The sequence below is a fragment of the Lingula anatina genome, chromosome 3 (genome assembly GCF_051362555.1).
Source record: "Lingula anatina isolate TDL-2025a chromosome 3, LinAna3.0, whole genome shotgun sequence".
In the NCBI taxonomy this organism is placed as follows: Eukaryota; Metazoa; Brachiopoda; class Lingulata; order Lingulida; family Lingulidae; genus Lingula; species Lingula anatina.
In genome coordinates, this window is record NC_141769.1 from 26,158,960 (window position 1) to 26,181,631 (window position 22,672).

At 34.2% G+C, this 22,672-nt stretch overlaps 2 protein-coding genes across 3 annotated transcripts; one reads left to right on the forward strand and one right to left on the reverse strand.

Moving 5' to 3' along the window:
• Positions 1–21: 21 nt before the first annotated feature.
• LOC106177911 (rab proteins geranylgeranyltransferase component A 2) lies at positions 22–12,712 on the reverse strand. 2 transcript variants are annotated; one of them, XM_087009307.1, is made up of 17 exons: positions 12,629–12,712; positions 11,901–11,967; positions 9,931–10,003; positions 9,480–9,613; positions 8,541–9,078; positions 8,261–8,377; positions 7,757–7,877; positions 7,378–7,493; positions 6,916–7,022; positions 6,495–6,569; positions 6,282–6,326; positions 2,633–2,695; positions 2,267–2,327; positions 1,880–1,976; positions 1,569–1,658; positions 1,053–1,210; positions 22–746 (listed from the first exon to the last, which is right to left on the reverse strand). In XM_087009307.1, the coding sequence occupies exons 1-17, from the start codon at positions 12,678–12,680 to the stop codon at positions 522–524; spliced, it is 2,139 nt and encodes a 712-aa protein (XP_086865433.1). In that variant the 5' UTR covers positions 12,681–12,712; the 3' UTR covers positions 22–521. The 2 variants fall into 2 exon arrangements, with proteins under 2 accessions (XP_086865433.1, XP_086865432.1); XM_087009306.1 differs by having other exon boundaries at positions 1,053–1,213.
• Positions 12,713–17,048: 4,336 nt separating this feature from the next.
• LOC106177892 (neutral amino acid uniporter 4) lies at positions 17,049–22,622 on the forward strand. The gene is made up of 8 exons (XM_087007916.1): positions 17,049–17,143; positions 17,381–17,469; positions 17,916–18,003; positions 18,282–18,366; positions 18,648–18,923; positions 19,192–19,370; positions 19,866–20,041; positions 20,585–22,622. Exons 2-8 carry the CDS (start codon positions 17,454–17,456, stop codon positions 20,854–20,856), a joined length of 1,092 nt encoding a protein of 363 aa, XP_086864042.1. The 5' UTR covers positions 17,049–17,143; positions 17,381–17,453; the 3' UTR covers positions 20,857–22,622.
• The last annotated feature ends 50 nt before the right edge of the window (positions 22,623–22,672 follow it).

Genomic DNA, 22,672 nt, shown 5'->3' on the forward strand with positions numbered 1-22,672 from the left:
TTGGGATATAGTGACAAAAAGGTCACTTACCATAGGATTTTTTTAAATCACTTTGAATACAACCAATAACATTACACAATGAATAATGTGTATTCTAATACTTTAAACTATTTTTTTTTCATTCGAGCTTTGCCAGAATTCATTACATAACAAGGAACCACATGACTGATAAGCAAGTCCAGACTAGACTGATAAAACATTAGATTTCAAAAGGCTCCACACCAGGATCCTCTACAAACATCCACTATCACAAATTAGAACTGTAAACTTTTAACCTTTAAGAAACCCAAAAGATTTTTAAAGAGTTTTATCCATCTGCTCTTTCTCATTTTAACAAAAAAAAAAAAAAAAAAAAAAAAAAAAAAAAATTAGAATTTTAGCAAGCATGTTGTAACCTTGAAATTTCAAACATTTTACCCAAAGAGCAATCCAATTTCCATTATATGTGCATTTTTAATTTGTATATTAATGGCTGAATAAACTCTTAAGTTAATTCCACTGGTGACCACTTGCTACATTAACTAAGACCATTCTGACCCTTCTTCAGCCACCCCAGCGTCCACCTCACTGTCCGTGTCCTGAGAGTGACCTTCTTCTTGGTCAGCACCTTCATCATTCACATCTGCTTCAAAGCCACTGTCCCCATTGGCTGCCTCCTGACCATCATCAAATATTATGTCTTCAGGGTTGGGGGCTTTAGGGAGAAACTCTTCCCCTGGGCATATTTTTTCAAAGACTTGTCTTGCCTGAAAATGAGAGGAAAATTTGAAAGAATTATGAAAATGTGAATTTTGATGATGCAGATTGTAAAAAGGGAGTAACTAATCAATGCACCAAGCCTGTAAAATTAAACACCATTTCATATGATCAGCATGCACATCTTGTGTGAAAATCTTTTAGATAGTTACGTGAATAATAAGCAGATATTATATTTCAGAGGACTTGGGACAGACTTAAGAAGCAGGGATCAGCTTCTGACCAAAGGTGCCATTATATTAAGAAGATACCTAATATTTTAATATTAAAATTTTGATACCATAGTGCTGACTCACCTCTAGAATGGAATGCTCAAAATCCAGTGTTGCCCCAGGTCCAGCCACCAGGACCACATTCTCTGGGGTTTTCTCATTCAAATCACATCCAGTATTGTCCATCTGGTTGAGGTGGAGTGACCACAGCACTCTGGGTCTGGTATCTGTATGATCTGCTTCTGCTGGAAAATAGTTATCAAAACCAATGTCATTGATGATAATTATGTGAAAAAAAATGTGTGGGAAAAATCAGATAATGCCAAATTTATTAACTTGACAGACATTTGAGAATAATGTGTTAAAGCAAAATGGCAACATTATGGCAGTCACAGTGTTCATGGCTACTACTCGGCCTCCAACAATGTGGACAGAAGAAGGCAATGTCAACTTATGCAGACATCATCTGCACATAAATATAACCCTAATGGGGGAAACCAATATTTAAGTGTTACAGTAGTTATTTACTATAAATTATGTTCTTTTCTATAATGACTTTCATCCTGAACTGAATAAACCATCTTTATGTATGATCTTTACCTTGTTCAACGGGCTTGAAGAGGAGATCTTCAGCTGGCTTAAGGTCTTCTTCAGCTGAATTACAACCTTGACAAGTCAAATGCACCACATCTGAAATCAAAAGAGAAAAGCACAGTAACACCAATGCCTTTAACTAAAAGATGTCTCAGGATTCTATTGTTTTTGTTTCCATGACATCTGAGTTTTGACACAGATTTATATGTACATGATGCACAGTCAGAGCACATGTTTTGAATGCAGGACACTTAGTACATGTAAATTAACCAGATATCATATAGCAGAGGACAGGTATATGCACAGTTTTGACTTACGAAGTCCCTTGGGACAGGCATATGTGGCAGGGCTCAGCTCCATGACAGTGATAGGATCTGTCTGACCATTAGCTGGTGGCAGATGCATCAGGGTAATCTGCAGATAGACAAATATATACATTATGTACAAGTAGTGTGTATGTGTGTGTACAAGTGTGAGGACCTTGCAGAAAGATGCACAGAGTAAAATGTAAGTAATAAAATGTACCAAAACATTATATATCCATATCAACACAAAATCCAAACAGCTGCATAGTCATTTAATCATTATTTTCTAAAGACTTGATTCTAAAATCTTACTTACTTAGAGCAAAATATTTATGTCAGTATGGAGAATGAGGAAAGTAAAGCTGATATTGTTCAAATTACAATAATAAGGATAACTACCTGATCTTGATCATCTGTGCACAAAGATTTGTCAGTGATGTAAATCCCTCTTGAACTTTTTCTGCAAAGAGAAAAAAATAATAAAGCAAAGCAAATTAAAACCCAGTGTGTGTTAAATAATGAGAAACTATACCTCTGATTTTCACGAATGTTTACTGTTCTACTGTCTGTGCACCCCATTTTGGATATAACATTCTCAAAGAAAAGAAAGTGAATTTCAGGGCACATAACCAGGAGTTCTTACATCATTTCATGCTGATTTCAGGATTTTAAAAGTATTAAATAAGAAATACCCCCAAGTTGGAAAATTATTAAATAAAAATTACCCCCAAGTTGGTGGACACATCACTTTAGACTGGCCCTTACCTGTTTCTGGAATTTTCTGGCAACAATGCTTCTGATGCAAGGCCACCTTCCATTATAACCCAACTGAAAATAAATTAATTAAATAATTAATAAATATACTCACTCAATACTGACAATAAACTAGAGGATCAGAGAGGCGATACCGCCTCCGAATATTGTACCACCAGCTGGAGCAAGCGCATTCGTATAGACCCCCACATACACAAAATAAGGGACACAGCCACCAGTTTTGTGCTTGACAAGCTGTAAAAATGCAATCAACAAGAATTTTTAAACTTTTGCAAAAAATATATATGGTACAATCAAATTTAAGTTCTTCGTAAGATAGGTCAAGGGTCAATTTCAAGGTCACAGTAAATTGCCAGTATATGACTTCCTATTCAAGTTCAAGAGTAACTATGGACCTATCTCTGCCAGTTTTGGAGATAAAAGGGAAGCAAAATTTGCAAAGTTCAGTTCATGGTGAAAAGTAGGTCAAAGGTCAATTTTAAGGTCACATTTAGATTGCCAGTATATGACTTCCTATTCAAGTTCAATAATAACTATGGACCTATCTCTGCCAGTTTTGGAGATAAAAGAAAAGCAAAATTTGCAAAATTCAGTTCATGGTGTAAAGTAGGTCAAAGGTCAATTTTAAGGTCACATTTAGATTGCCAGTATATGACTTCCTATTCAAGTTCAATAGTAACTATGGACCTATCTCTGCCAGTTTTAGAGATAAAAGGGAAGAAAAATTTGCAAAGTTCAATTCATGGTGAAAAGTAGGTCAAAGGTCAATTTTAAGGTCACATATAGATTGCCAGTATATGACTTCCTATTCAAGTTCAATAGTAACTACGGACCTATCTCTGCCAGTTTTGGAGATAAAAGGAAAGCAAAATTTGCAAAGTTCAATTCATGGTGAAAAGTAGGTCAAAGGTCAATTTCAAGATCACATTTAGATTGCCAGTATATGACTTTCTATTCAAGTTCAATAGTAACTATGGACCTATCTCAGCCAGTTTTGGAGATAAAAGAAAAGCAAAATTTGCAAAATTCAGTTCATGGTGTAAAGTAGGTCAAAGGCCAATTTTAAGGTCACATTTAGATTGCCAGTATACGACTTCCTATTCAAGTTCAATAGTAACTATGGACCTATCTCTGCCAGTTTTGGAGATAAAAGGGAAGAAAAATTTGCAAAGTTCAATTCATGGTGAAAAGTAGGTCAAAGGTCAATTTTAAGGTCACATATAGATTGCCAGTATATGACTTCCTATTCAAGTTCAATAGTAACTACGGACCTATCTCTGCCAGTTTTGGAGATAAAAGGAAAGCAAAATTTGCAAAGTTCAATTCATGGTGAAAAGTAGGTCAAAGGTCAATTTTAAGGTCACATTTAGATTGCCAGTATATGACTTCCTATTCAAGTTCAATAGTAACTATGGACCTATCTCTGCCAGTTTTGGAGATAAAAGGGAAGACAAATTTGCAAAGTTCAATTCATGGTGAAAAGTAGGTCAAAGGTCAATTTTAAGGTCACATACAGATTGCCAGTATATGACTTCCTATTCAAGTTCAATAGTAACTACGGACCTATCTCTGCCAGTTTTGGAGATAAAAGGAAAGCAAAATTTGCAAAGTTCAATTCATGGTGAAAAGTAGGTCAAAGGTCAATTTCAAGATCACATTTAGATTGCCAGTATATGACTTTCTATTCAAGTTCAATAGTAACTATGGACCTATCTCAGCCAGTTTTGGAGATAAAAGAAAAGCAAAATTTGCAAAGTTCAATTCATGGTGAAAAGTATGTCAAAGGTCAATTTCAAGATCACATTTAGATTGCCAGTATATGACTTTCTATTCAAGTTCAATAGTAACTATGGACCTATCTCAGCCAGTTTTGGAGATAAAAGAAAAGCAAAATTTGCAAAATTCAGTTCATGGTGTAAAGTAGGTCAAAGGTCAATTTTAAGGTCACATTTAGATTGCCAGTATATGACTTCCTATTCAAGTTCAATAGTAACTATGGACCTATCTCTGCCAGTTTTGGAGATAAAAGGGAAGAAAAATTTGCAAAGTTCAGTTCATGGTGAAAAGTAGGTCAAAGGTCAATTTTAAGGTCACATATAGATTGCCAGTATATGACTTCCTATTCAAGTTCAATAGTAACTACGGACCTATCTCTGCCAGTTTTGGAGATAAAAGGAAAGCAAAATTTGCAAAGTTCAATTCATGGTGAAAAGTAGGTCAAAGGTTTATTTCAAGGTCACATTTAGATTGCCAGTATATGACTTCATATTCAAGTTCAATAGTAACTATGGACCTATCTCTGCCAGTTTTGGAGATAAAAGGGAAGCAAAATTTGCAAAGTTCAGTTCATGGTGAAAAGTAGGTCAAAGGTCAATTTCAAGGTCACAGTAAGATTGCCAGTATATGACTTCCTATTCAACTTCAATAGTAACTATGGACCTATCTCTGCCAGTTTTGGAGATATAAGGGACTAAATGTTATAATTTTGGAGTTACCATAATGTGCCTTAAATTTCGTACAGAAAAAATTAATTAAAATAAAGAAAATGTTATTTTGGTCAAAATTCTTGAAAAAGGAGGTGCTCTGAAGTTTCTGAAGTTTCAGAAGTTCAAATTTGATGAAATAAGGTCATTTTTGAACACAAGTTGTCTGCTTTGCCAAGCCTTATGTTTTATTTTTCCAGAGTTCAAAATTTATTATCCATTACCGTACTGCACATTTTGCTTTTACCACCAATATGTACTTTTTGATACAGCGTAACTCGAAAACCGTATGGAATACAAAAAAACCGAGACCACCTCCAGTGTTGGGCTTTACATGCTCTACAAAATGCAAAAAAGAATGGGTCTCTAGCATTAACGGTTCCCGAATTAGAGACAGTTTTCAGTTTCGGTATCTTATGGCCGCTACTCCCGTGAAAATGCACCGATTGACCCCAAATTCATGGAGATGAAAGATGACCTGAAGGGTAACACTTTCCAGTAATATTATTGGTTAAGTCTGTGTAGTGTCTGAATAACAGGGCAAAAAAATTTTTTTTCATAAAAAATTTCATTTTTTTGAAAATTTTGGCCCATTTGACCTTGAAGTAAAGGTCAAAGGTCAAATCCAAGGGTATATTTGAAATCTACACATATGACTTTTGGAAAGCCGTCTATAGAAATTTTTCCCATAACTCCTTCCGTAGGGTAGATAATTAGCATTTAATTTTGCCATTTTTAGACAAGGGTGCATTGTAATGAGTGCCACACCCAGACCCCAATACCGACAAAGCCCAAATTTTACGTGGAACGAGGTGAGATTATAGGTGACCTAAATCCATGAGATGGGTACGGGGGCCCTTACCGTCTAGGAGGAGAAGCGGTAACGGTAGCCGTCCGGCGGAGCCGGCGGAGCCGGCGGAACGATCCGGACGGGACCGAAACCATGTGTACCGCCAGCGCTAACGCTGGTGGTACAATTACATGTCCATAAGTTATACTAAGAGTTAACAATAAGTCCATAAATCATACGTTCTTCCTTCTAGATACATGTTTGTAATTTTTTTTTTAAGTCTAGAAACAAAGTATAATAAAATTGTGCAAAATTAATGTTTGCAATAAATGGGCAAATTGCATTAAGATATTGTATATAAACTCACTTGCACTTAATTCTTAGACCCTCTGTGTCTATAATGCCCACACATCTGAAAATAATATAATTTTCATCATTATTCTTTGTTTCTACTGTAAAAGCACAAACACACACAAAGCACATCTTGATAATGGATTCACATATATATATAAAGATAAAAACGCCTTCCACTGTATTTAAGTCTCTGTCATAGACATTTTTATATAAATAATTTTCATACTTATTGTCCTGGCTCATGATTAAAGCTCTGGCAGTTCTTCTCAAGATATAGGTTCCACCAAACACTGCACACATCCTGAAAAAATCAACATAAAAATTTACTTTTCATTTGGGACTGGCTGGACAAGAGAAGGAAAAAATATCTAAAAAAAAAAAAAAAACAAATGACGTTAGAACAAAAGAGGGGAATGAATTTCATCAATTTCGGCTTCAATTAAATAAATGTGTTGAAATATCTAATTTTTTGCAGTTAATTACATAGCTACTCAAATAACTTGTCTGTGCCCAATAACCATCCATTTACACAATTTAAAGACATTGCCATGCAATATTACAAGTGGAAATTATCTGCACACTTTCTAAAATTTTTGATATTGAAACACCAGTGTGGGCTCCAAATATTAGTACTGGTTTTAACTTGCCTGCAGAAACACTGTGGAAGCTCTCCGCTGCCATACAGAGGCCAAAGAAAGGGAGTATTGCCATACCGTCCAATGGACTGAAGGAAGCGTTTTGTTCTTCTTAAACCCTAAGAAGAATCGTAAATATATAGGACACAGCAATATCATTTCATTAACTGTCAAAGACTTTAAAAATATGTTGTATTGTTACAAGATGATAAACAATTTACCTTAAAAATCAAACTATTTAGCAATGTCTATTTAAGTGGATCATTATCTATAGAACTTGTTGATCCCTTTTAAACTGAAGACAACTGTAGAACCCTATTGACCTTTTGACCTTTTGAACAACTAGACTTGTATTCTAGGAACAACATTTTTATGCAATGTATCCAATCACCAAAACCTGAAACTTAGCAGATTATATAGCTGTATAAAGATTAAATTCACTGATAACTGATGACAGCTATTTAAATGTCCCACCTCTATGGTGTTTGTTTTGTCAGTGGACATTGCAATCGCCTGACAAATGTAGTGCTGAACTGTGGCTGACAGCTTTTTGGATTTTAAAAACTCTGTGTATGGTTTTTCCTGATACTCTGAAACAAAAAAGTCTTTAAATTATATCATGTTTTAGAGTATAAAGATCTTCCTAGCTAAATATTATATTTCTATCATCATTATTACTGTCTTTGTTTTTATTATTGTCATTATCATCATCATTTTCATTATTATTGCCAATATTACAACTATCATTTATATTACAGCAATTATTACCTGCAATTGTAATTTTTTGGGATACAGTTGACATATTTAATTTTAATAACAATCAATTAATCTCCAAAACTGATCAACCCTTTACCTTGATAGTCCCCCGCATGCTTTTCATATTCCATACAGAAGGTAAGGAATTTCATAAGCATTCTTTTTTCCACCATGGTCACTGCTTTGCTGCCAAAAACATCAGCTCTGGAGCAAGGAACCTGCAAGTAGGGCAATCAGCTGCATTAAGTAATAAAGGAAACAGTTGACCAAACAGTTGATTGGTCTCAAGTTTACGTAATTTTAATAAAAAAAGTTCAATATTTATTTTTTCCAAGATTTCTAACTTTGCATATTTTTCTTAATAACATCTGTCATGAAAACATAGGAAATACTTAATTCTTTATCGTTAAAAGGAGGAGAGGGCAAAATTTACCAGTTTGTATGAGTTAGGACTTATTATCTTATTAACATTGTACTATTCATGACACTGCAGATGCAAGAAGTTGTAAAAATTTTATTAAAAATAAAAACGTCACATCTTTTCAATCAAGTTTCTTACAAAAATAAAATAAAAAATAAAAATTATAACCATGAATAATACCTGCTCGACTTTCCCATTAAGATGGGTTAGAATCCTAGTCACAGTCTTAAATTCACAGTATTTTGCTATGTCAGATGATATCAGCAGCTCAACAAGTGATCCTCTAGAATAAAGCATCTGAAAAACAAAATGAATATTACAACCTTGACTGCAATTTTATGGAGAATACTGAATCAAATGTTAGAAAGCAAAGATCAACTCTAATTTCATAAAGCTCATAACTCACTAATTGTGCTTATTGTGAGACAGCTTACACTGCATATAATGAACAACCACAAACCTTTGGAGCCAAGTCTAAATTAAATCTTCTCCATTCCTTGTTCAGCTCTGATAATGTCCACTCTCTGACTTTGTCCGGTTTTTTAGGTTCTTTCTCGGCCACCTTGACCCCAGCACCTTGAGCCTTATGATCACTCTCCTGCACAACAAATTCTACATTGTCATAATTTGGTTCAGTTTTGTCTGATTTTGGTTGTTCTTCCACTTTCCCTGTAGATTCGGCAACATCTAGTTGTCCTACAGAATTTTCTTCATTTTTTTCTTGTCCTATTTTTGCATTTTCACTTTGTTCTTCACTCTCTGTCAAAGGTTGATATTTACCTTGACTTTGAGTGGAATGATCACCTTGAGAAACTGTTTCTGACACCACTGATTCCTCAAATCTCTTGTCACTGTCCTGTAGCAAATTGTTGACATTCTGACCATCTATTTCTGATGATTCAGTGGTTTCCTGGGAAGTAATATTTGGTGCGGCCTCTGATGCCAAAGAAAGTTTACTTGTCTTATCTTCTACTTCAACAATGTCTGCAGGAGCCTCCCTATTGGTTATAAATATAAGAAAATAATAATGTAATTACCCATACTTTATGTTTCTTAAATTACATCCAATTTGTCATAAGTACAAAATATGTACATATATATTCTGGACAAAATAAATAACAGGTACAAGGCTCAAAAAAAATTTTTTTTTAATTTTCGAAGTCAATAATACACGAAGAATGTATTAAATAATGTTATATTTTTTAAATACTTGGAGCAAAAGTCATTATCTCAATACATAAAGGGATACAAAGACCAGATGTTTGTCTTTTTTTTTTTGCTGATGTCCTAGCATCATTCTAAAACAAAACCCAATATCAATTATTTTCAACATCAAAATGTTTTTTTTTTCATGTGAAGATAATTGTAAAAAAATACAATTCAATACAGGCAGACTTACTTCATGAAAACTTTTTCAACTACATTAGAAGTACCCGTCCCATGCTGAGGTAATGGAATTAATACTTCTCCATCTTCCAGCAATTCTTGATATGGTTCACTTGAGAATGGGGACTCTTTTTCCAATGCCCTTGTCTTCAATAACAAAAATTGTTTTATAAGACCCATTCCATTATACTGAACATTATTCATGATTTTGATATCACGTGTGTGTGTGCACGTGCGTGCGCGCATGTGTGTGTGTGTGTGGTAAATAAAATGTATTCAATTTTCATTACAGATGACCACATAGAACATGCCAATAAAATAAAATAAACAAAAACCTTACTTCCATGTGCATCCTTTTAAGAAAAACATCTATGTGCTAAATGTTTTTTCTTTCCAAATCTTATTAACATATACTATTTAAGCACATATATATAATTCATCATCATATATAAAAAATAAAATACCTGTTCCTGTTTTATCCATCTTTGCATGCCATCAAAATTAAATACTGCCCACTCACTGCTATAGTAATCATTTCTAGAAGTAGATCAGTGCACATCAATTGTGAAAAGAGCATTGAGGATTTTTGAGAGATAAAAAAACTTGGTCAAAAATGGAGCAAAGCCATGCAATGCTGTACTGCACAGAGAGTATACTTGTCATTTAAAGGACGGCTACACTAGTACAGTATATTGCTTTTTAAATTTAGTAAAGTTAATGTATATATTTGTATATACATACAATCATAATCAAAAAAATTAATACAAATGATATAATTTTAAAAACCCTTACAGTGATTGCGAAAGCCGTCGGACCACGGCCATATGCCGGCAAAAATTCTGTGGGCTGGAAAACCCTTCAAACTCATCGGCCCACATGTCCGACGTACTAAAGTCGGTTTCTTTAACAGACACCTCGCCTCATATTTGAATTTATCGTAAAGCTCCAAGTACGCACTAGGCGCAAGTAAAACTTATACGCCATACTGCCGCGTTCAAATAGCAAACACTATTTTTTGTAATAAAGGTCTACGTACATTATGATGTCACTCGAAGTGCGCATAGCGATGGTGTGAGGGCTGACATGTGACCCGTTTCACAAAAAGTGTATCGAAACTGAAACAACTACATGTCAATAAAAAACGTACTGCTCAAGACTCTGTTAACAGGCCGCTCAAACTGCTTACGACCGGCCACGCGCGGACCTCTGAGAACACCTAACTACACGTGCTGGGTAAACAAGTATGGCTTCCGTCGGACCGCATATCGATAAGTGAAAAGGGGAAATATTCATTTGCTTTTTAGATGGGTGCTCTTAACTAATTTTAACGGATATTTTAAGTAATATTGCAGTTTTAGCGGCGCTATATGTCAAAATGAGGGACAACATCATTTTCAATGTGGAAAATCCGCAATGGCACAGTCAGGATGTAAAACTGTCCATTATATTCATTTAAACGAACTAGCTTAGATATTGAATAAAAATTCTTTTCAGACTCTGGGCCGTAGCCAGGGATGGTTCGGGGGGTTCGAAAGAACCGCCTCTAATGCTGACAAAAAGGTCCACTCTTGGTAAAATTTGATCTAGGTACATGACGTTTTTATGGAAAAAGACCCCCCCCCCCCCTTTTAAAATGGCTGGCTACGGGACTGCTATGAGAGCAATGGCTTTATTTTACAATAAAAATGGGAATTGTCTACCTTTTCCATGTAGTGCAATTATTTGGCATAGTGCAATTATTAATTCTGAAGATTTTTCCATTAAGTACAATTTTTCGGACAGTATATTTATTTTGGAAGATTTTTCCACACACGACAACTTCAGAGTAGTAGCATCAAGCCTTTTTCATTGTTTTTTTAATAATATAAAAAATATTGAAATATAATGAATTTTCTTTAAATAATTCAAGGCATACATTTAAAAAAAATGGCCCACTTTTTTGACCAAGTGGGCCAAAATGGCCCGACCAGATTTTGACCCAGGATAATCCCTAACAGACAAGCATTTTTCCAAGAGTGGAAATCTAAAAAAAGTTAGAAAAGTTGGAAGCTCCACTTCACTATGACTTATATTTTAATTTTAGTCAAAAATTGGAATAAAATTCACAAAGGATACATGATCTTGTGTTAAAAGATTAAAAATTAAGATAAGCAACCCAGATGTAAAAAGGATAAAACTTAAATGCCAGAAAGCAACCAAAATGAAAGACGTTTAAACTTAAACCTTTAAATATCCTATTACATCTGGCCTAAAAATTAAAAAGCAGCAATTTAAAATGCCAGACAATAATATTAATCAAAAATGATGTGAAAATATACAGCTTGATTATTTTATTGTGGGCCGGTAAAAAAAGGTGTGGGCTGACAAAAATTTAATTTGCTCCAGCCCACATGTCTGGTAAGTTTTCAATCTCTTTCGCAATCACTGCCCTTACTTGTCCAAGTGCAGAACTCTGAAGCCAATTCTTGCAAGGGCTGCTGCTATAACACATTCTGTCAGTCCTTTAAAATGAAATTATTCTAAGATATAATTATTTGTATCATTACAAAAAATTCATCTTATCGTTACCACTGTGGAAACAGTGGATTAATAACAAGATACATGCCCAGCAAAGCTATGCATAAATATTCTAGAATGCACACATATTAGAGTAGATCAAACGGAATACAATGTGTCACATCACTGCAATGCATATCACTCAATACTTATGTCACAAGGCAATGATGTGCTTTATGTAATGCTGCCAAGCCTGGGCATTATGAAGTCTTGACCACTTATTAAAAACGTTATACCTTCCATAGATTCCATTAGTATTATTATTTTTCATTTTTATTTTACTTTTTATTTATTTAACTAGGTAAATAAATGCAAGGACATCACAAAAACATAAAGGTATTATTTTTCAAATTTTGCCTTTATACATTTTGTAAAAATATTGCCATATACATCATCAGTCATTAAGCCCAAACGTATGACTCATTGAATAATAATGATTGAAGTAACCCACTTTTACACAGAAACAGGAGAGTGACCTCAGACGACAGCTGAGAATTCCGTGAAATGAGAGTTCGCTTTAAGTGTGATTTATTCCACAAAAAATTTGCTTGAATCGTTTTTTTTCTGAATACGCAAGTGGTATTTTAGAAGTGACAATGAACAAACCTGTGCCCAAAACAATCGCATCGTACTCCCGGGGTAAATCGTCGTCAGCCATCTTGTAAGTAAAGCTATGAAGGACAGCATAATAAAGAGTTTCGTAGAAATATATAAAAAATAAAAATGATGTTACTTCAGAGTTTTTCCTTAAAAATGTAATTTCGATCACAGTATTTTTATGCATATCATGATGCTTCATGATTCCCTTTTATTGGTTGTTATAAATTTAGTTGATTATTTATGCTAAACTTTTCTCACATTATCATATTGCGTCTGTTCGTGAGTTACTTCCGCCTTCTGCTTCTTGACCTGACGAACCTCATCGGGGTTAAACGCTTTCTTTTTGCCCGCGAGCATTCGGACATTATTTTTAAAAATCAGCCTAGTTTATCCCGGATGTGTACCTGAAAAAACTTTTTCTTTTACAATCAGGGTAATATGAGATGTGTTTTTATTTTATTATTCGTCTTTCAACAGGAATACATTAACAACCGATGTGAGTCATAATCACATCTAGAAAATTATTTTCGTTGTGTAGGGACCAAAAATACTTAAGGTTTAGAAGGCATGAGAGAAATCTTCAAACTCATACAGGAAATTTGTGCGAAGGAGAACTTTCTGTCGGTAAGTCGCAGAGAGAAAGGGATATCTATGATTTAAGTAATGGGGAATTACATGTACACTTTAACTAATTTGCTTACTAATAGGCTTTACGAATAAATTGCAAATTGGGGATCGTTCTTTGTAAATTTTATGTGCAGGTATTGTTTAATGCAGGAGGCCACATTACCCAGGCAGTGCTTATGCATTATGCCCACCAAAATTTTTAAGTCATTGATTTCCAATATTCAGTTATGTGGCACTTGTTTTTACTCTGCTGTTTAAATGAACATAGCAATTTACTAAATGATTTTTTGTGTGTTTTTGTAAGAGGCTTCAAACCCATTCTAATATAACAAGAACTGAGGTCATTTCCAGGGAAAAACATTTAAAAAAAAGCCTAAGTTACTTTGATCAAAGTCACCACATAACTGAATTTAGGAAAAACGTTGAAAATCAAAGATTTACTGTACATGTACAAAAAAATGTATATGTTTGGGGCACATACTGCTAAAGTATCTTTGTGTAACTTGAAAAGCACATGATCAATGAAAACATGCCTGTCTTAAATTGTACAAAGATTTGTACTTTACTGATAAGAAATGCTAGATATGCATCCAGAAATCTGAAGAATATTGTGCATATTACAAATTAAACATGTTCATTGCAATTAAGGTTATATATAGGACACTATCATGAGCTAAAATTGGTAATATACAGTGTATACACTGCACACATTTCATCATTTTAAGCCAGTATGTTACATACTCTTATCACTTAGTCTTATATAACTACAGTAACTGTACTACCACATTTTATCACTGATATTACTACTACCAAGTTCCTGCCTGTGACTATCCACATGATAGATGAAATAAAATGTGGTTACTAGCATGTAATGTGCCTTGCACATTTATTCAAGAGCATAAGTAAGATCTGGGCTCCGTAACTCGAAAGCATCATGCATTGCGATCGAGCACAAGTATCTCGATTCCATAACTCGCCCATACTTGCCCCATATAATACATTGTAGCCTCTATGTGATATTTGCTATTCGCAATGCGTGGTGCTGCAGCATATATATGGTGATCAGTTACTCTCTGACCACAGGGTGTGCTTATAGTCTGTTACCAAATTATTGTATTGCTAATAGTTTAATTTTGTATTCTTTTTTAGTACTTCCTGATATCAGAGGCTATAGTGATCAGTGATGTTCTATATAATTATATGCTGCATCACTGGGTAACAAACAAATTTGTGAGAAAAGTCATTGGGTTTATTTGTTTGTTTATTTGTGTGTTTGTGTGTGTGTGTGTGTGTGTGTGTGTGTGTGTGTGTGTGTGTGTGTGTGTGTGTGTGCATATAATATGTTTGTTTTCATATTTATAAATATAAATTTCTAATTTTTTGCTTTATAGCACTCTGAAAATGAATAATTTTTTTTATATGACTTATAAAATGTCTGAAAGAATTTTTTTAAATAAGGAGGGTACAGTTGAACACATACATTTTTATTGACTGTGAGATGGAATTCTTAACAAATTGAGAAGGAATAGTTTGCCTTGTTTAACTGCAGCCTATAAAACTGATATGAAAAAATATCTTTTTCAAGTACCAAGATTAAGGTTGGTTGTCCAACATTGTTGCCACTTAACCTACAAAACAACCCCCAAAACTGCAGTTTATTAGATTATGAATGCACACAAGGTATGCATACTATCTGCCGTAATTGAAATTTTGAATTATCAAGAAGTATCATCATGGTAAGATTTCCAAGGCTTTAATTAAGGATTTTGTTTATATGAACTTAAAAAAGAAGAGTCTCAACAACTGAACAAAACTGGACAGAATGAGAAGCAAAATAAATAGATAAATGTTGAATATAGACTGTAGTATTTAATCTAAGGCCCATGTATAGGTAAGGGTTTGAATAGTTCAAAAGAACCACCCATTTGGCCAGAGAAGGTACAAAATTTGATGATCTGAATTCTCTGTCATTTATCAGGTTGGATCAGCTAAAGAAGGAAACAGTTAACTTTGCCCGACCCCCCCCCCATTGATATCTTAATTTGGTTCTCATTCTGTCCAATTTTGTTCATTTGTTGACACAATATTTTAACTCCTGAATGGCTTTGCTGATTTTTTGTGAATAATGACAAATGGCTCACATGGTTGAGTTGTCCTGTCACATTTTTTCTGCTTGAACTATCTTATTATTTAAAAAACACTTTGATGATGATCACATGTTTTACACAAAGGCCATCAAAAGGGGAAAGTGGCATTGCAGTTCATGGGCATAATAGGAACTTCAGGCCATACAAGAAACAAGTATATTAATAATGGCGTCTTTTTTTTTTTTCAAAGCTCCTTGTATAGTGGGGTCATCTTTGAATAACAGTACGTAGAACAGGCATGTTTACCCGCTGGCTTGACTGGGTCTTAATAACTGGTGTACAGGAAATATGATTCTCAAGTCAACACTATTTGTAAAGATTTTGTGATAAAGCTTATGTGAACAAGTATTATTTTTTTGCCATTGAATGTAACAATAAATCAAAATTTTATTTTTGTTTAATTTCATTTTTCTTCTTCTTTTTGCTTCTTGTTTTCTTTTTCTTCTTCTGAATAATATTTTTATTATTGAAAAAGAAAAGAAAAGAAAAAAAAGAGATCAATTCAGCAAGTGCATTTGATAGATTAATGATTAACCAAGTGAATAGAAGCAATTGCTTTTAAAATCATTTGTTTTAGTTGACAAGATAATATATTTCCATGCTGTATACATCAGCTGGGGGCAAATCTCATCAATTAGACATAAAAAAATATAAAGCTGAACATTTGCCAAACTGTTGTCATGGGATCCAGGCAAGAGGCTAATGTTTGGAAATGGCTTCTGATTAAAAGTTTCTAAAAAGATTTGTAAATATGGTAACTTGTATTTGACTATTGAAGTTAATTTTTTTAATGCACATAATTTTGGGTCCTAGTATTGATATACTGGATAGAGTTTTGAAGGTTACATTTTGTTGTTTTTTCAGATGGAATACTAAATATTAAACCCTTTTTCTTTCATTTTGAAGTGCAATGAGGGTTTAACTTTATGTGTTGATGTTAGAATTGGAGTCTATCTTTCACACAGTGTATTTTTTTTAAAGTGTGCTGAATTTATATTTTTAATCAGAAATGTAAAGAATACACAAAATTTTAATTGGACAAGTGCAATGAATGTTCAAACTTTTATAGTTTCAGCCTAAAACATGGCAAGTAAGACTTCAGATCCCCTTTTGAGCACCCAACCACTGGAGAGCTCTTTGCATACAATCCCGGGATCTTACAGCAATGCCCCAGGGATGATGTATGGTTCCCATGGCAATGACCCTGATGACCCAGGTATGGGCGGGGCTTCTATTAATGGCAGCAAGCACTCAGAGGAACAAGATATAGAAGATAAGGATGAAGTTCAGAGAGAGCGACTACTAAGCACATTGAGCAGTGGCAGTTTGGATGAGGGCCTGTTAAACAGGTAAAGGATTTATATGACTTTTTTTTATTCAATTGTTCAAAATAATATCATTGTATATTTTTGTAACCTCAGAGGACAGTTCATCTACCTGTCCTATGCCTATGTGAGGAAGTGGAATTTTTCTCCCTATATTTAAGATTATTTACTTTGGCTAATACCAAGGTTACAATTGTCTTTATGTGCTTATTTTGATTTGTAATCAGATCTTTATCGAATTTGACACAAATAGAAATTTTCTGCAAAATATCTAGCTTCCATTTTGATGCAACGATTTATAACTTAATTTCTTTTACCCATTATTTTACAGCAACATGTCCAGCTTAATGAACTTACTGAAGGGTAACATAGGGACAGGAATACTGGCCATGCCTCTTGCTGTTAAAAATGCTGGACTGCTGGTAAGTCATCATTTCAGTCAAGATTGAAATTCACAACTGTTTATCTTTAATCAGAGAGTAGTTTCTAAACTCAGAAGCAGGTTTATTGATTGCAATTCTAGGATTATGACATATCTTGGTAATTAAGATAAAAGCTTTGAAATTTCCAAGAAAAGTAAATAGTTTACTATTTGAATGTCTTTGGCTCACTCTTTATCTTTAAAATTCAAAAAGCTAAGCTGTACTTTATGTTATCAGGTTGGCACACTGGGTGTACTAATCCTGGGTGCCATTGCTGTCCACTGCATGCACCAACTGGTTATGTGTGCTCATGACTTTGGTCACAGGTATGGTTATTACTCAAAGATTTTAAACATCACTTATTTATTTATTTCACATTAATTTGTGTAATCAAGCTTTTCCTTCAGATTTTTTTGTTTACTCCCAGAAATATATTCTGATACGAACCATGCTTATCATTAAAAAAACCAACAAACAAAAAAAAATTAGATATTACTATCCAGGGTGCTAGACCTCAAGTCAAACTGACAGTGTTATGTAAATGTCATTTTCTTGAGTATTTGGTAGTCTTTCCCAAAAAAGAAACAAAAGCATTTTCCAGATTTTTTAAAAAACTCCCCAGGGAGAAAGACCGATCCAGTTGAATCGATCTAGTCATGGGAACCGAGACTATCAGCATTATATATTTAAATGTAATATTGTCATGTGTGTGTTAGATTCATCACCTAGTGCTCATAGTTGAAGTAATAATTTGTCATTTCTTCATTTTAAGGTACAACAAACACAGGCTTAGCTATGGTGGTGGAACTGTCATTTGAGAAGGGACCAAGATCATTACAGCGGTTTTCTAAAGCTTCAAGGTATGCTTTTGTATTTTTAAATATTAAAATATTTTATATGTATGTTTTTAGGAATTATATTCTTTAAATATTACACAATACAGCTAAAATCTACAATTATATATATATCCTAAACATATTTTCATGCAGTTAATATTTCACATATTTGTGGATTTTTTTATAATGTCGGAAAAAAATAATATTGCTTGAATTTTAAAACATGAAAGAGTTTGAATTTTAGTTCAAACTCTACAGGACAAGATTCACATTTGATGAACATACTGACACTTTCGTTTCAGAATTGCAGTGAATGTATTCTTGAACATCACACAGTTGGGGTTCTGTTGCGTGTATATAGTTTTCATTGCTGCCAACATAAAACAGGTATACAGGCTGTCTGAGTGCATTTTTCTTGCATTTGTAAAGATGTTAATATAATAAAATGATGTCTGTTTCATAAGAATTTTATATGAATTATTGTGGACAGTGGGTATTATTTGATTGTTCTGTTTTCTGCAAGAGACTAAAAATAACTTTATTTTCTTTTTTTTCTGCACTGCTGTTAAGATAGAGAATTTATCATTTTTAAAAATGAACTCAAAGGGGCAATTAAGTTTTGATTTAGTACCCTTTTATATTCTTAATTATTAATAATTTCTTTTCAGGTTGTAGATGTTTACGTTACTGGAGATCTTCCACTGAGAGTCTATGAAGTGTTTGTCTTTATTGTACTGGTGCTATTTGTTTTTGTAAAGCACCTTAAATGGCTGTCCTACTTTGCCATGTTGGCCAATCTTCTGACAGCAGTAGGACTTATCATAGTGCTTCAGTACACATTGCGGAACCTACAACCAGTTACTGCTTTTCCTTTGTTTGCTGACTTAGCATCCCTGCCTCTGTTTTTTGGTACTGCTATATATGCATTTGAGGGAATAAGCCTGGTATGATTTGTAAATTGATTTTACTTATTTATATGCTTTAATCACTGTTCGGATTATCCAAATTGTTAAACATTTACCTATTTAAAGTAATTAGTCAAAATTGACAGATGTCCTTTAATTTTGTTTTCTACCTGCCAAATTACCAAATTAAAGCATTTTAGACCCTGTCATTTTTCTTTTGGAAAATTAAATTAACTTCATTCAACATCGATATTTGACATGATAACACTCTTATTACTAGATTTACAAATAACCTATGTATTAACAGGTTTTACCTATTGAGAACAAGATGAGGACCCCGGACGCCTTTTCTGGCTGGGCTGGTGTGCTGAACCTAGGAATGGTCATAGTCGTGGCCCTGTACACGGCCATTGGCTTTTATGGCTACCTGTGTTTTGGGGATGATGCTCAAGGCAGCATCACCTTGAACATTCCCAATGATAACTGGTATGTTCTAGGTTAATGACAAAAAAGTCTCTTGTTGTTTTAATACCAAAGATATGATGGCTCCTGGTTCAGAATGGTGCTGTTTTAGTTAAAAATGGGTTTTTTGTATCATTCTCTTGAAATATAGTCACATCTGTGCCTGATAGGTGAAATTGCCTACAATGTGATCACTCATTTAAAGGTTCTAGGTTAAAGTAAGGGTGAGGTGTCTCTATTATTATTCTTCCATAAAAATAAGATACATGTATATAAAGTCTATCTCATGTCTACCAACACCTGTGCCAACCAAACAGAGAATATTGTGCCGATCACTTCTTTTTATCCAATCCCTTGTTTTTTGTTTTAAGAGTTCTTTTTCACAAATATAATTTCATCCTTAAAATTCCTGCAATAGTTTTCAGCTTTCCTCTGTATTGTATAACATTTCAATTCAGATTAAATATGATTAAATGCTTAACCTTACCTTAATTGAATTTGGTATTCATTTCATTTTAGGTTGTATTTATCAGTGAAGCTGATGTTTTCTCTGGCTCTGATCATAACTTATGGCCTACAGTTCTATGTCCCCATCCTGATTGTGTGGCCACTTATCAAGAAGCATACACAGAGGTTCTCATTAATGCAGAAATATGGAGAAGGCATGTTTAGGATATTCTTGGTGATATTTACATGTACGTATAAGTCCACTACTTAAAGACCACTGTATAAAATGGTGTAGAAGGATCTCATGCATGTTCTCTTGGTATTTTAGTTTAAATTTCACAGACAATTGCCCTTCTTCTTTCAAGTTATAACTGCTGGAGCTTGATATCGCTACAGATTTTTAATTTTAGGGTTGCAAATTAGAACAGCTTGTCTTTGCTTCAGAATCTCTAAGACCCCATTCCCATAGATTTTAGTTTGATCTATCTATCTGTGGGGAGTCTCACTAGATTACTGTCAGCTTAGCTGGCTAAAGCATCTGTCCCGCTACTAAAAGCTGTAAGGGGGTAATTAACTATGGTGCGCACTCGGCTGACTGCAATTTAGCCTGAACCCCCAGGGAGTTAGGTCGATCTAAATCCAAATCTCTGCATCGTTCTAAATCTCTGCATCTTTCTAAATCTCTGGGAATGCACCCTAAGAGGATAGATGATTTATAACTAAAGAAAAATGGGTGGTGGCTGATTTAAGTCATTTAGATTATAACTTCATTACATATTTTTCCATTTCAGTGGCCATGGCAGAATTGATACCACATTTAGGTCTCTTCATCTCATTGGTTGGTGCTTTGAGTAGCAGTGCTTTGGCCTTGATATTTCCTCCAATCATGCACACTCTTACATTCTGGCCTGACAGACTGGGTGTGTGTAAATGGCATTTATTCAAGAACATTTTGATATGTGCCCTGGGACTTTTAGGATTTGCAACAGGAACTTATGTGTCACTCTCACAGATTATCTACTGTTTTCAAAATCCATCAGCTCCAGTCTGTGAAGGTACTTAAAATGAGGTTTCAAAGATCTCTTTTGGTGCCATCTTTTCTTTTTTGAGCCATCCAATAAATCCCTTTTACTATTTTTTCTGATTGTTTTAAATTCCTGCAATCGAGTCCAGGTGTTTATGAAGTTCTGTACATTTAATTTAATGGTATACCTACTGCTGTGTCGTAGTATTTGTTAGATATAATACAAAAGACGTTTTAAGCAAATGAGGATGTTGGTAGTTACTTTAGTCAGGGGCAGATTAAGGCCGTCTTCTGGGTCTTCCGGAAGACGATCAGATTTTCAAGTTTACATTGTAGGGCATCTAATATTTTCTGTCGGAAGACGGTCAAAAATGAAGGATGGATCAACAAAGATAATTTGGAAGACTGTCAGAAAGTATCTCTGGATCCACCCCTGATAGTTGTTAAATTCCATGTAAAGGGACCATTGAGTTCACAAAAAAATGGACGAAGTTCATAGAACGATGATAGAGAATAACGTATTTTAGCAATGTTGTAACAAATTTATTATAGTATTGACTGAGTTTGGAGAGGAAAGCATGCTAAAGGGGGATCGATACGCTATGATTTATTTCCTTTTTCCCTAAGATAATGTAGGTATTAGCATTGTCATGTCATGAGATAACACTGTCACATTATTAAAACATTAGGATGAAGTAGCTATTTCCAACTCATGAAGAAACGGTAGGGTTTTTGGGGTGAAAACAGTAATATCGATTTCAAACATCTACCTCACTGTCCTCACCTGAGCAGCTGTTAACATTTAATAACAACAATAAGTATTACAATCCAGTGCCAGAAAATTTGTTTGAAAACCTTGCTTCTGATTTTATCAGTAAAAAGGGGGAATAATGATAGCAGGTTCATATCTCCTAAACAAAAGGATGCCAAACAACAAGCTGGCACAGGATTGTAGTTCTCACCCATTTCGTCACTTCATCTCATTGGTTGGTGCTTTGAGTAGCAGTGCTTTGGCCTTGATATTTCCTCCAATCATGCACACTCTTACATTCTGGCCTGACAGACTGGGTGTGTGTAAATGGCATTTATTCAAGAACATTTTGATTTGTGCCCTGGGAATTTTGGGATTTGCAACAGGAACTTATGTGTCACTCTCACAGATTATCTACTGTTTTCAAAATTACATAACATAGTACAATTACATAACATAGATATATTACATATGTAAGGTATTTATGACATATCTTAAAATGTAGGCCTTTATAACGCATCGGACCCCCTAAAGAATCTTTGGTGGTACAATGGACATTTAATTAAACTTAAAACTTTATATTGACTTGAATGTAGAATTTGCATTTGAAGACTGTAATGAATGTTTTTAATAGTGTAGTTTGCGCACAAGTAGATGTTTAGCAAAGCCTAAATATGCCCCGAGTTTCACAATTTGTGGAGCTACCCGTCACTGTTGCCTTTGGAAACATTGCAAGAGGTGACCATTTTATAACAAATAGTGGTCCACCCCACCCCACATCTATTTTGCCCTTGAAAAGGATTTTAGCATATTGCGACTCCTTTTTTGATATATTAAATATTTGAAACTTATAGAAGCTCGGGGTGCTTGGATATGTTGTTGCGTTTCAGACATGCATATCGAACATTGGCTTTGTACTAAAATATGAACCTCTGATAGTTTTAATCTAATTATATACATATTGCACATTTATTGTTGACGTTTTATAAATTGTATTGATAAGTGTATATAAAAAGTGACTGTAATATAAAAATAAAGTAATGAATATTTTCTATTTTTTTTTCTTGTCGGTCAATTCTGGAGTAAGAAAGTCCCCTTTGTTTA